General features: G+C 50.6%; 2 protein-coding genes across 2 annotated transcripts in view; one reads left to right on the top strand and one right to left on the bottom strand.

Annotated features, from left to right (window-relative positions):
* Positions 1 to 318: 318 nt before the first annotated feature.
* EMWEY_00024160 (hypothetical protein, conserved) lies at positions 319 to 3000 on the bottom strand (the record flags this gene model as incomplete). Its single annotated transcript, XM_013478002.1, has 1 exon — positions 319 to 3000. The coding sequence occupies one exon, from the start codon at positions 2998 to 3000 to the stop codon at positions 319 to 321; it is 2682 nt and encodes an 893-aa protein (XP_013333456.1).
* A 6675-nt stretch (positions 3001 to 9675) lies between these two features.
* Positions 9676 to 12500, top strand: part of EMWEY_00024170 (Proteophosphoglycan 5, related, related) — a gene marked incomplete at both ends in the record, with an annotated part of 5151 nt that continues 2326 nt past the window's right edge. The window contains one exon of the mRNA XM_013478003.1: positions 9676 to 12500. This exon is cut by the window's right edge and continues 2326 nt beyond it. Within this exon, the coding sequence (XP_013333457.1) occupies positions 9676 to 12500 (2825 nt within the window).

The raw sequence follows: 12500 nt of genomic DNA on the forward strand, positions 1-12500 counted from the left end.
TATATATATATATATAAGTAATAAATAAATATAATTAATATAATCAATGAATATACTAAGTATAAAAAAGAAATATACATAAATAAATATAAATAAATATAAATAAATAGATATAAATAAATAAATAAATATAAATAAATAAATATAAATAAATTATTTGTATAAATATATTTTATTATTTATAGAGACAATATTGTTGCAACTCTATCCATACAATCAAACAAGCAGCAGCAGTAGCAGCAGCAGCAGCAGCAGCACTGACCCTGTCTGCTGCTGCTGCTGTTGCTGCTGCTGCTGCTGCAGCAGCAGCAAAAAGATTTACTCTTTTACATTGTTGCTGCTCCCTTTCCTTTGGGGAGCGACGATCCCCAGGAGACGATCCCGTGCCCACCGCAGCGCCCTCCCTCCTCTTCTCTTCCTATCTGCATGCGCGCAGCTGCTGCTGCTGCTGCTGCTGCTGCTGTTGCTGTTGCTGTTGCTGTTGCTGTTGCTGTTGCTGGCAGAATGCCCACACCAACCAGCAGTTTGGGGGCCCCCTGGGGGTCCCAGAGACATACAACCCTCAGAGGGGCCCCCAAGGGCCCCCCGACAAGATCTCGCTTGCGGGGCTTTCTGGTGGGGGCCTCCTGGATGGGCCCCCCCAGGGGGGCCCCCATAAGAGGGTACTACACTTGTGCTTTGGCAGACGCCTCTTACGGTACCCCAAGTAGGACCATCTAATGAGGGGGCCCCCGGGGGCCCCCCTGAGGTCCAGTTAGCTGCAAGGGTAGCAGCAAGGGGTACCTGACCAGCAGCAGGAGTTAGTATCTTAAGAGATCCCCGTGGGCTTGAAGGAGGGGCCCCTGGGGGCCCCCCTACCACACCGGGGGCATATTGGGGGGCCCCTTGGGGGGCCCCTCTGGGAATCCCTTTGGGGGCCCCTTGGGGGGCCCCCAAAGGGTCAACAGGGAGGAGGCTTGTGTCTTGCGCATCATAAGAAGATGTTGCTGCTTCTCCGCTTAGATAGAAGACAGGGTACAGAGAATCTTCTTCCTCAGCTGTCTCTCCAGGGGCCCCCCCTAGGGCCCTTGCTGCACTGCTGCTGCTGCTGCTGCTGCTGCTGCTGCTGTTATTGGGGTCACCTAAGGTCTTTTGTGCCATACCTGTACACCTTGGTACATCGGTGGGGCCCCCTAGGTTGGGGGCCCCCTTAACATCAGGTTCCCCAATTCTTTGTATGGGGGCCCCCATAGAGGGGGCCCCCCCACATAGGGCCCCCATGAGGGGGGGCCCCCCTATTATATCATCAGGCAGCAAATGTTCGCTATAAGAAGAAAGAACATAAGAAAAGTTTTTTATAGATAATTGTAATTGCTTAAGGGCAGCAGACACGTCCCTCATTGTGTCTGTACCCTTTATTAGGGGGGCCCCCCCCCTAGGGGGGGCCCCACGGGAAAGGGGGCCCCCACCCGAAACAGCAGCAGCAGCAGCAGCAGAGGGACCCTGCTGCTGCTGCTGCTGCAGCAATGCTTTTGCTATTACCTCTGAACACTCGTGGAGACGAGGAGATAGCTGCTGCAGTGCATATAGGGGACACTCCCTGCTGCTGCTGCTGCTGCTGCTGCTGGTGCAGCTGCTGCTACTGCTGCTGCTGCTGCTGCTGTTGCTGATGGAGGTATGGGTACAGATAACACGGGAGGAGAGCAGCAACTCAATTTCTTCTTTGCTTTCTTCTCTTGTCTGCTCTCTTGTCTCTCCTTCTGCTGTTGCTGCTGCTGTTGCTGCAGCAGAAGATATAACAGCAGGAGCAGCAGCAGAAGTAGCAGCAGGTCCGTCTTCGGTGCCATGTTCCTTCGCCATGCTGCTGCTGCTGTTGCTGCTGCTGCTGCTGCTGCTGGGTTGTCCACAAGACCCAGAGAAGGTACCATGGGGGCCCCCTTCTACACGTGGCGAACCACAATGCGAGCTGCGCTGCTGCTGCTGCTGCTGCTGCTGCTGTGGGGGCCCCTCCTCTTGCATCATCTGTACCTCATCTTCGTTATATGTGGGGCCCCTATGGGGGGCCCCTCCCCATATTTCTTGTGTTAATGCTGCTTTAGTACCCCTTTTATTATATGTATTTGCTGCAGCAGGACTATTTGTATGTACACCTGGATTAGGGGGCCCCCCTAAGCTGCTTCTTATTAGGTCATCAAGGGCTAAGACAGAGGGGGGTACCTCAAACTTCCTGCTGCTGCTGCTGCTGCTGCTGCTGCTGTTGCTGTTACTGTTGTTGTTGCTGTTGTCTGCAGCAGCAGCAAATAAGGAATTCCTGTTGCTGCTGCTGCTGCTGCTGTTTCCTAAGGCTAATGCCCTTCCTACTGCCTCACCAAAACTTGCCATCTGCTGTCTCCCTGCTATTGAATAGGGGCCCCCTAAGGGGGCCCCCAGGGCCCCCCCACCTGGCCCCCCTTGATCTACAGATAGACTTTGATAAGGAGTAGGGCACAGCAGCTCAAGGTCATCAGGAGAAGGGGGGGGCCCCCATATGAAGGGGGCCCCCTCCCTTGGACTAGGACTAGGGGCCCCCACATCTGTTTCTGTTTCTATTTCTTGCATAGAAGAACTTGGTAAACTTGTTGCTGATGTTGCTGTTGCTGCTGCTGCTGTTGCTGCTGCTGCTGCTACTGCATGCACAGGCAACGGGGGACTGCAAGATGGGGGTCTCCCTAATAAGGCACTGTGAGGGTCCAGCTTAGGTAAACGGGCGGGAGGCCCTAGAGGGGCCCCCAGGGACGCCTGGGGGCCCCCTCCCTCTCGCTGCACAAGAACAGTATGAGAATGGTATGCTTCTTGTGATGCAGTAGTAGAGGCGTCAGCGGCCCCTGCTGTTGCTGCTGCTGCTGCTAGTGCTGCTGCTGATGTTGACGCTGGTGCTTCTGCTGCTGCTGCTGTAGTTTTTGTTGCTGCGGTTGTTGTTGCTGCTGCTGTTGTTGCTGCCATTGACGTCTCCGTAGTTAGTGATGCTTCTATATTGCCCATTATAGAGGGAGGAAAGGACAGCTACAGGAGCAGCAGCGGCAGCAGCAGCAGCAAACTGCCGAGGTAACAGCGGTGGCGGAGTTGCAACAGCGGCAGCACGAGCTGCAGCAGCAGCACAGGAGTGGTGCTGCTTTTATTATGAATGTAAAAAAGGGATTTAATACATTATTTTAATTAAAAATAAAGAAAAAAGAAAGTATTTCATAAGAAGATGAATAAATAAAAGAGTTATATGACGCTGCTGATGACTACTTTATAACTGACACACCGTTGGGCTGTACGTACAGCCCAACAAGAAAGAAGAAATCAGCAATTTTTAGCGTATAAATGATGAAATAAATGAGAAAAATAACATTTATAACAAAATAAAGACAAAAAAAACAATTTATTTGCTGTATTATACCCTAATAATGCATAAACAGCAGCGCGTTGCTGCCGGTGTTGCCGTCGGTCTTCTCTGTTATGTACACACACACAGACAGTATGAATAGTATATAGTTGCATGTGCTGCTGCTGCTGCTGCTGTATAAAATATGCTCTGTATAATTCATTTATTTTATTAATTTAATTAAATTAATTAATTAATTTAATTATTTATGTAATATTAAATAAATAAAAAGAAGTAAAGTATACAAACAGCCACAATATTCCTCTCCCTCCCCTCGCCGTGCTGCTGCACTGCTGCTGCACGAGCTGCAAATACACCCCAACTACGACTTGCAAAAGGAGAAAAAAGTCATTTTTTATACAAAAAATAAAAAATAAATATTTAAATAAGTAAATAAATAAAAAAGGATATTTATTTTTATTTATTTAGATCTCCTTCCTCTGTCTCTGTGTCTTTTATACGTTTTTTTTTCTTTTTTTCTTTCTTGTATACACATAAGGATATTCTTACTAAGAAATAAAAGAAATAAATATATTTAATAAAGAAATAAATATATTAGGTAGATAAATAAATAAATAAACATAATAAATAGATAAGGAAACGGGCAAACAGAGAGGAATAAGCATATTCTTATAACAAAGGAATATATTATAATATAAATAAAAACAATATATATACACAAGCATAGGTATATGTATGTATATGTATATATACATATAGGTGTATATATGTACATGCATGTATATACATGTATATGTGTGTATGTATACATGTATATATGTGTATATATATGTATATATATGTCTACATATGTATATCTATGTATATATATGTATATATATGTATATATATGTATATATATGTACATATATGTATATATACGTATATATACGTATATAAATAAATATATATATGTATGAATTTGTATTTTAAGATGTACAACTACATGCATGGTTTATGCGCAGCAGCAGCAGCAGCTGCTGCTGCTGCTGTTACTTCCGTTGCTGTTGTTGTTGTTGTTGCTGCTGCTGCTACCGCTGCTGCTGCTGCTGCTACCGCTGCTGCTGCTGCTGCTAAATTAGCGTTGACTTATGAGCCCAACAGCAAAAGTGCTGATAGGGACTGACCACAGACGACAGCAGCAGCAGCAGCAATGACCCTGCCAGCAGCACAAAACCATGGCAGGTGCAGCAACAATAAATAGCCGTTGCAGCAGCAGCATCAGCAGCAGCAGGAGCAGCAGAAGCAGCTAGTGCAGCAGCACCCGTGGCACCAGCACCTGTTTCCTTCCCTAAGCCCTAAACCCTAAACCCTAAACCCTAAACCCTAAACCCTAGATTATATACAAATAAATGTATAAGGGATACTCTGGTCTTGGATAGGTATCCTCTTGCAGGATGACTAGGGTTTAGAAACATAAACCCTAAACCCTAAATCCCAAACCCTAAACCCTAAACCCTAAACCCTAAACCCTAAACCATGAGAGGGAAGGAGACGGGGATAAAGAGAGAAAGAGAGTACATGAGAACCACCACCACAACCACCATGAGGGGCCCCTAAAGGGTTTAGGGTTTAGGGTTTAGGGTTTAGGGTTTTAAACCCTCCTTGGTCAGGGAATATTCACAAATCGCCACGAAGAGGGGACATTTAATAAACCCTAATCTAGCTAGCTAGCTGAATGCCCGTGAGTAGCTAGCCCGAGCTAAACCCTAAACCCTAAACCCTAAACACAATCAACATCTGCAAGGTGTCTCTAAGTAGCCGGCTACGTGCAGCTACCTGCAGCTAGCTGCAGCTAGCTGGCTACTCAGCTAGCTGCAGCTAGCTGGCTACTCAGCTACCTGCAGCTAGCTGGCTACTCAGCTAGCTGCAGCTAGCTGGCCACTCAGCAAGTTACAGCTAACTGTAGCTAGCTGTAGCTTACCTACAGCTACCTACGTATAGCTACAGCTAGCTGTAGCTAGCTACGGCTAGCGAAGTATGGCTACGCCCTCTACACACTGCCGCCGATCTACCGAGCCCTAAACCCTAAACCCTAAACCCTAAACCCTAAACCCTTCCTTCGATTACTCCTTATATATTTATATGTTAATGCATAGATAAGACCCACCAAGATGTATTAGGGTACACACAGAGTGGCAGCTTGGGGGCCCCCAAGGGGGTCCCCTATGGACCCCCCCGACGGTCCCTCCCGGTGGGGGCCCCCCTCGTAGGGGGGCCCCCACCTGGAGGGACCGTCCAGAGATGGGGGGCCTCGTCTTGTTTATTTCCCCCTTGCATGCACCAAATTTATTTTTTATTAATTTTTTAATTAAAAATAAATTATTTAAATATAATAAACAGCGTATACACCCCAGCAAACCCTCATCCCTCCTTGGGGGCCCTTCTTAGGGGCCCCTATAGGCACAGATCGTCCCCGCTGTCCCTGCCTATCTCTCCCCAAACCCTAAACCCTAAACCCTAAACACTAAACCCTAAACCCTTATTTTGTAGGTGTTTACAAGATTGGACTCAAATGCTTGTGCTGATTAGGGGTTTTGCCTCCCCTTCCTCCTTCTCTCCTTCATCTAAGACCCTTTCTCTTCTTACCTCTGTGGGGCCCCTAGGGCCCCCCTTGGGGGCCCCCCAAGGGGCCCCTCGTGGGCCTCCTGGGTGTACCCCTTTGTGTGTGCGAACCGGAAGGGGTCTTGCAGGTACCTTTCATGGGGGGCCACTGGTGGGGCCCCCCTTAAGTGACCCCCGCCTTAGGGGGCCCCCTCTCTTTCCTCTTGGGTCAGCAAATACCTTTTGTTCTTTTACATCTTCTTTACGATTAGGAGGTGCATTAAGTCTAAGCAGGTTGTGTAGGGGGGCCCCCTTAGGGCCCTCCAAGTCCCCATTGAGTACTGATGGGGCCCCCTTGGTGCCCTCGAAGCCCCCTTTGGGTACTGAAGGGGCCCCGTTGGGGGCCTCCAAGTGCTCGTTGGGTTCTGAGGGGGCCCCTCCGGGGCCCCATCAGAACCCAATTGAGACGGAGGGGCCCCCCAAGGGACCCCCTAATACCCGTTGGTGGGCCCCTTATTTATCCTTAATGAGGGTGCATGCACCAGTAGGTACCTGGTTATTATATTGGCCTTGTGCCTTGTCTATATGCCTAGCTACCCCTGTTAATAAAGATTCTTATACTGCAGCAGCAGCAGCAGCAGCAGCAGCATTACCTTCTGCTGCTACATTATTAGCTGCTGCTTTCTTAGGAGGAGATAAAGAGGAAGAAGAACTATTAGATACACCACCAGCAGCAGCAGCAGCAGCACCACCACCACCACCATCAGCAGCAGCAGCAGCAGCAACAACAACAACAACAACAACAACAACAACACCAGCAGCAGCAGCAGCAGGAGGAGAAGATAATAATTCCTTCCCCCTATTAAATATAATATATAATTCCCTGCATGCATGCATATTATGTTTATTAGGTTCTTTTTTTATGCGTAGTGCAGGCTGTATAGTAAATGATCTATGGGATAAGGAGATAGATAAAAGGGTACAGAGAACAAGAAGGAGGCCCCTTGCATGCGGTCTAGTACCCATTAGGGGGGCCCTAGGGGCCCTAGTAATGCTGCTGCTACCTTCATTGCTCCTGCTGCTGCAGTTCAATACTGCTGCTGTATATCTTGGTCTTATGGCTGTACTTCCTGCTGCACTGTACCCTGCTGCTAAGCGCTGCTGCAGGGTACCACAACTTGTATTGGGTACTGTATTTAGTTGGGGGGCCCCCCTAGGCTTTGCTGCTGTACTGGGGCCCCATATCTTTACCCCTTTCTTACAATGGGGGCCCCCATACTTAGTACCCTTTACCCATAAGGGGGCCCCCCCTATAAACGGGGGGCCCCTAGAAACAACGATACCTCCTCCTGCAGCCGCGTCAGCAGCAGCAACACCAGAAACAACGGCAGCAGCAGCAGCAGCAGCAGCAGCAGCAGCAGCAGCAGCAGGAAATAGTATATCCTTATTAGAATTATCTCCTTTATTCCTTTATTTAGGTTGTTTTTTATGGACATTAATCTATGATAGTATATATTCCTTCCAAGACATAAAAGATGATAAAAAAATAGGTATTAATTCTGCTGCTGTTTCTTGGGGGCCCCCTAGGGCCCGTACCTATTTATCTGCTGCTGCTGTACTACAAGGGGTACTATGGGGCCTCGCTGGGGCCCCTATACTTAAGGTACCTCTTCCTTATTATATAGGCGTTGCCTCCTGCTGCTCCTTGCTGCTGCACCTTATATGGAGGACTAACCTCAATAATGGGGCTGCATGCGCTCAATCATTCAAGGCAGCAGCATGGGTGGGGCCCCTCCTTACTTCCTCTATACTATGCAGCAAACTATTAGAAGCTGTTGCTCCTCCTGCTGCTGCTGCACCTGCTGCAGCAGCAGCAACTATTGCTGCAGCACCTGCTGCTGCTGCTGTTGAGGGTCCTACGGCTGCAGCAACAGCTAAGGAAGCAAAGTAATAGAGGGGAACACTAAACCCTTTTTTCTTGTAAACCCTAGGGTTTACACTAAACCCTAGGGTTTAACAACAAACAATTCGCCTTCTTATTTAAGGTGTTTAGGGTTTAGGGTTTAGGGTTTGGGTCTCTGCACACCTAATATTATTTATATTTATTATAATTAGGGTTTAGGCTACTACTTACTAATATATACAAAACCCTAGATATATATACAAATGTCTAAACCCTAAACCCTAAACCCCAGGAAATGTATAAATAAACCCTCATTAGATCCCAACAGTCACAGTTAAGGAAAAGGGGGGGCCCCCAGGGCCCCCAAAGTCCTTCCTCTTTTTCAGGGGGCCCCCTGTCCCTGCGAACCCTGCAGGTGGCTTCTAGGGACCCCCGTAAACACCATTGGGGGCCCCCAGCTCTTGGGGGCCCCCCCTTGTATACGAATGGACAAAGGCCAATTGGTATTCTCATGGGGCCCCCCAAAAACTTCAAGAGGGGCCCCCAATGCTCCAACTGGGGCCCCCTTTAGGAGGCCCCTAGACGAGTACAGCGGGGTAGCGAGTACCCGATGTCCTTTTTCAGCGGGGCCCCCCGTACTTCAGGGGGCCCCCTAATACTGAAAAGGGTACATAGTACAGTAGCGAGTCCCCAAATTCTGTATTGGGGCCCCTAGTACTTCAGGGGGCCCCCAGTACACCAGGAGCACCCCTTAGTGCATCAGGACACCTTGCACCACTTAAGGGCACCACCAGTACTTCAGAGGGGCCCCCTTAGCACTTCAGGGGGCCCCTTAGTACTGTACGGGGGCCCCCTTAGTACTGTAGGGGGGGCCCCTTAGTACTGTAAGGGGGGCCCCTTAGTACTGTAAGGGGGGCCCCTTAGTACTGTAAGGGGGGCCCCTTAGTACTGTAGGGGGGGCCCCTGGGTAGGTAATAGACCAAATCGTTTCTTAAGAGCGACGCGTTGAGCAGAAAATTTATCATCGGGAGAAAATCGAGGAGGATGGGCAGAGAGAGTTGGCTGGCCAGTAGGAGAGTGGCTCTGAACGTAAACCCTAAACCCTAAACCCTAAACCCTAAACCCTAAACCCTAAACCCTAAACCCTAAACCCTAAACACTAATTTTGGAGGGAAGAGGGATGGATTCATAAAGGGAAGAATAACTCACCGCCAATGTATAAACCCTCTGGCCCTTCTCGTTAAGATAAAAACGTAGGTACATTTTTTCTTCAATTAAGAAAACCCTAAACCCTAAACCCTAAATCCTAAACCCTAAACCCTAAGAGGTCCCAGGAGGAGGAGAGGGAGGAGGATGGAGCAACAAACTTGGCTTGATGAAGGAAAGAAAAGGAATTTAAGACAAAATATTAATCCTTAAAAAAAATCTAAACCCTAAACCCTAAACCCTAAACCCTTAATCGTGCTGTATGCCTTCCAAGGCCCCAGGATCCAACGATCAGCCCCACAGCCAGGGCCCTAGTGTAAACCCTAAACACTAAACCCTAAACCCTAAACCCTAAACCCTAGTTGTTCTGTTTTAAACACTTAAATCTATTACTCCTCTAGATGTAATAAGATATGGCGAAGGATTTAGCGGTAAACCCTAAACCCTAAACCCTAGTCAGTAGTCTCGAAGCTGGGGGTGTTGCTGGGGGCCCCCTCTTCTATAGTAATGTGCAAACCCTAAACCCTAAACCCTAAACCCTCATTCTTGAGGGTTCACACCCTAGCCATGGAGTCTAACCAATCGACCTTATTTAGGGTTTAGTGTTTAAGGGTTTAGGGTCTGACAAAAGGGGATGTCTTGCAGCAACAGCAGCAACAGCAGCAGCAGCAGCAGCAAGAACAGCAGCAGCAGCAGCAGCAGCAGAACAATCCAGAGCTCTCTTAAGGATTTCTTTAGCAGCCCCTCTGCAAACCCTAGGCGCTCCTCTAATGGGGGCCCCCTGGGGGCCCCTATGGGGGGCCCCCAGGGGGGCCCCCTAGATAAAATTAAGTCTTCTATAATTGATTTAACTGAAGATGCAAATACCTCTTCGTCTGTGGGGCCCCCAGCAGCAGCAGGGCCCCCACCTTTGAAGGGGCCCCAACCTGCAGCAGGGAACCCCTCGTTGAAGGGGCCCCCAGCAGCAGCAGGGCCCGAGGCCCCTAAGGGGCCCTCCGCCTCTATAGAGATCCCGCAGCGGAGGCGGGTTCTCCCATGGGAACATCCGCCTGTTGCTGCTGCAGCTGCTGCAGCAGCAGCAGCAGCACAATATCCAGCAGCAGCAGCAGCTCCAGGGGCAGCTGCTCCAGCAGCAGCTTCTACAGCAGCAGCAACTCCAGCAGCAGCAGCAGTAGATGCAGTTGCTGTTGCATGCGCTGCAGCAGGACTCCCCTTAGGTACTAGCGGCAGGCCGCTGCTGACGCTGCGGCTGCTGCTGCCGTTGCGGCTGTGTGTTGCTGCTGCTGCTTCGCTGCAGCATTTGCTGCTGCCAGAGGAGCAGCAATGCATGCGCAGGTTGGCGGCCCTCTTAGGAGCTCCTAAAGCAGCAGCAGCAGCAGCAGCAGCAACAGGGCCAGCAGCAGTACATGCTGCTGCTGCATGCAGTGCTTCTGTTGATGCTGTAGTGAAGGAGGAAGCAAGTGGAGCAGCAGCAGGATCAGAAGCAGCTGCAACGAGTTCAGGAACAGCAGCAGCAGCAGCAGCAGCAGCAGAGGAGCCTCCTCTTAGCGAAGGGGCTCAGATGCTGCTTGCCCGTTTGCTGCTGCAGTTGCTGCGTCTTAGCGTTGCCCCCCAACAGCCCCCTGCAGCAGCACGACGTGTTAACAACAACAGCAACAACAGCAGCAGCAGCAACAGCAGCAGCAGCAGCAGCTCATGGATCCGTCTTCCTCCTCTGCTGCGGGTATCAAAGGAAGTACCAAGTGCTGCTGCTGCGCTGCGGGAGCTGCAGCAGCGCGAGCTGCTAGTGCTGTGGACACCGCACAATCTACCTGCTGCTGCTGCTGCTGCTGCTGCACCATTAGCAGCAGCAGCAGCAGCAGAAGCAGCAGCATGCGGCCGCTGCGCGGTATCCGTAGATGGTATATGTGCATGCACCTGGTCTGCTGCGTTGCAGTGTCTTTCTGCTGCTGAGGTGCGAGCAGCAGCAGATGCTGCATGCGCTGCACTAGGGGCCCACAAGGAGGTGTGGGGCCCCACAAGGAAGTATAAAGGAAAAGGGGAGGTACTTGCTGCGCTGCAGCAGCTAGCAGCAGGGCATAAGCCCTCCTTACCTGCCAGCAGCAGCAGCAGCAGCAACAGCAGCAGCAGCAGCAGACGTCTGGAAGAGTTCTTTGGGGCACCAATTGCACGAACAAACAGCAGCAGCAGTCCGCAGGGTGCAGCAACAGCAGCAGCAGCAGCAGCAGCAACCCGTGCTGCAGTTCCTGCTGCTGTTGTTGCTGCTATTAGGACCCTTCGTACATTCGTAGTCAATTGCTGCGGCTGCCTGGCGCAGCTGCAGCAGCAGCAGCTGCTGCTGCGCTCCTTGCGTCTCCTTTTTGTTGCAGTGCATGCACCGCATGCGGCAGCACTTGGCCCCACAGCAGCAACAGCACCAGGTTATGTAGTTGCTGCTGCTGACCGTCTACTGGGGGACCATCTGCAGCAACAGCAGCAGCAACAGCAGAAGCAGAAACAGCAGCAGCAGCAGCAGCACGAAGAGGAACTCCTTGCCCTTGCATGCGCAGCAATGCTGCCTGCAGTACATCGAGTGTCTCATCTTGTAGATCTGCAGCTAAGGAAGGTGCCGCAGTATTTGCAGCAGCAACAGCAACAGCAGCTGCTGCTGCTGCTACAGCAGCAGCAGCAGCAACAGCAGCAGCAGGAACTGCCACAACAAGATGCAGACGTGGCACCGCGCACCGATACGAACGGCCATAGCAGCAACAGCTGCTGCACTAGCAGCAGCAGCAACAGCAGCAGCAACACTCAGGCAGCTCCTGGAGAACTGGAGACAGCAGAGCCCAATGCTGCAGCTGCAGCAGGGTGCGTGCATGCATCAGCAACAGCAACAGCAACAGTAACACTAACAGCGGAAGCAACCCCAACAACAGCAGCAGCAGCAGCAGCTACAGCAGCAACCGCTGCAACAGGAGACCAAGCATCAGCAGCAACAAAGCGCGAAGACCCCTCTGCTTCCGCTGTAGCAGCTACCTCAGCAGCAGATACAGCAGCAGCAGCAGCAGCAACAGCTGCAGCAACACCGGCAGCAACAGCTGCAGCAACTGCTGCACGTGCAGCAGCAGCAGCAGCAGCAGCTCCATCAGGAGAAGCAATAGTAGCAGCAACTCCAACTCATGAGACAAAGCTCCTACCCGTGTGGCGCTGCTGCTGCTGCTGCTGCATGCAAATGCATACTTTTGGTTCTGCAGCAGCAGCAGCAACATCAGCAACAGCAGCACCAACAGCTGCAGCAGCAGCAACAGCAGCAGCTGCAGCAGGAAGAGCAACACGGCAGCTAGTTGTTGAGTTTGCTGCTGCACTCTTAGCAGAGGTGCGGATGTCTTATGCAGCAAGTGAGGCATCCAGACCAGCAGCAGCAGCAACAGCTGCAGCAGCAGCAGCAGAAGCAGAGGCGCTGCAGCTTGCTGCTGCTGC

Source organism: Eimeria maxima, genomic scaffold (genome assembly GCF_000499605.1).
Source record: "Eimeria maxima Weybridge genomic scaffold, Emw_scaff248, whole genome shotgun sequence".
In the NCBI taxonomy this organism is placed as follows: Eukaryota; Apicomplexa; class Conoidasida; order Eucoccidiorida; family Eimeriidae; genus Eimeria; species Eimeria maxima.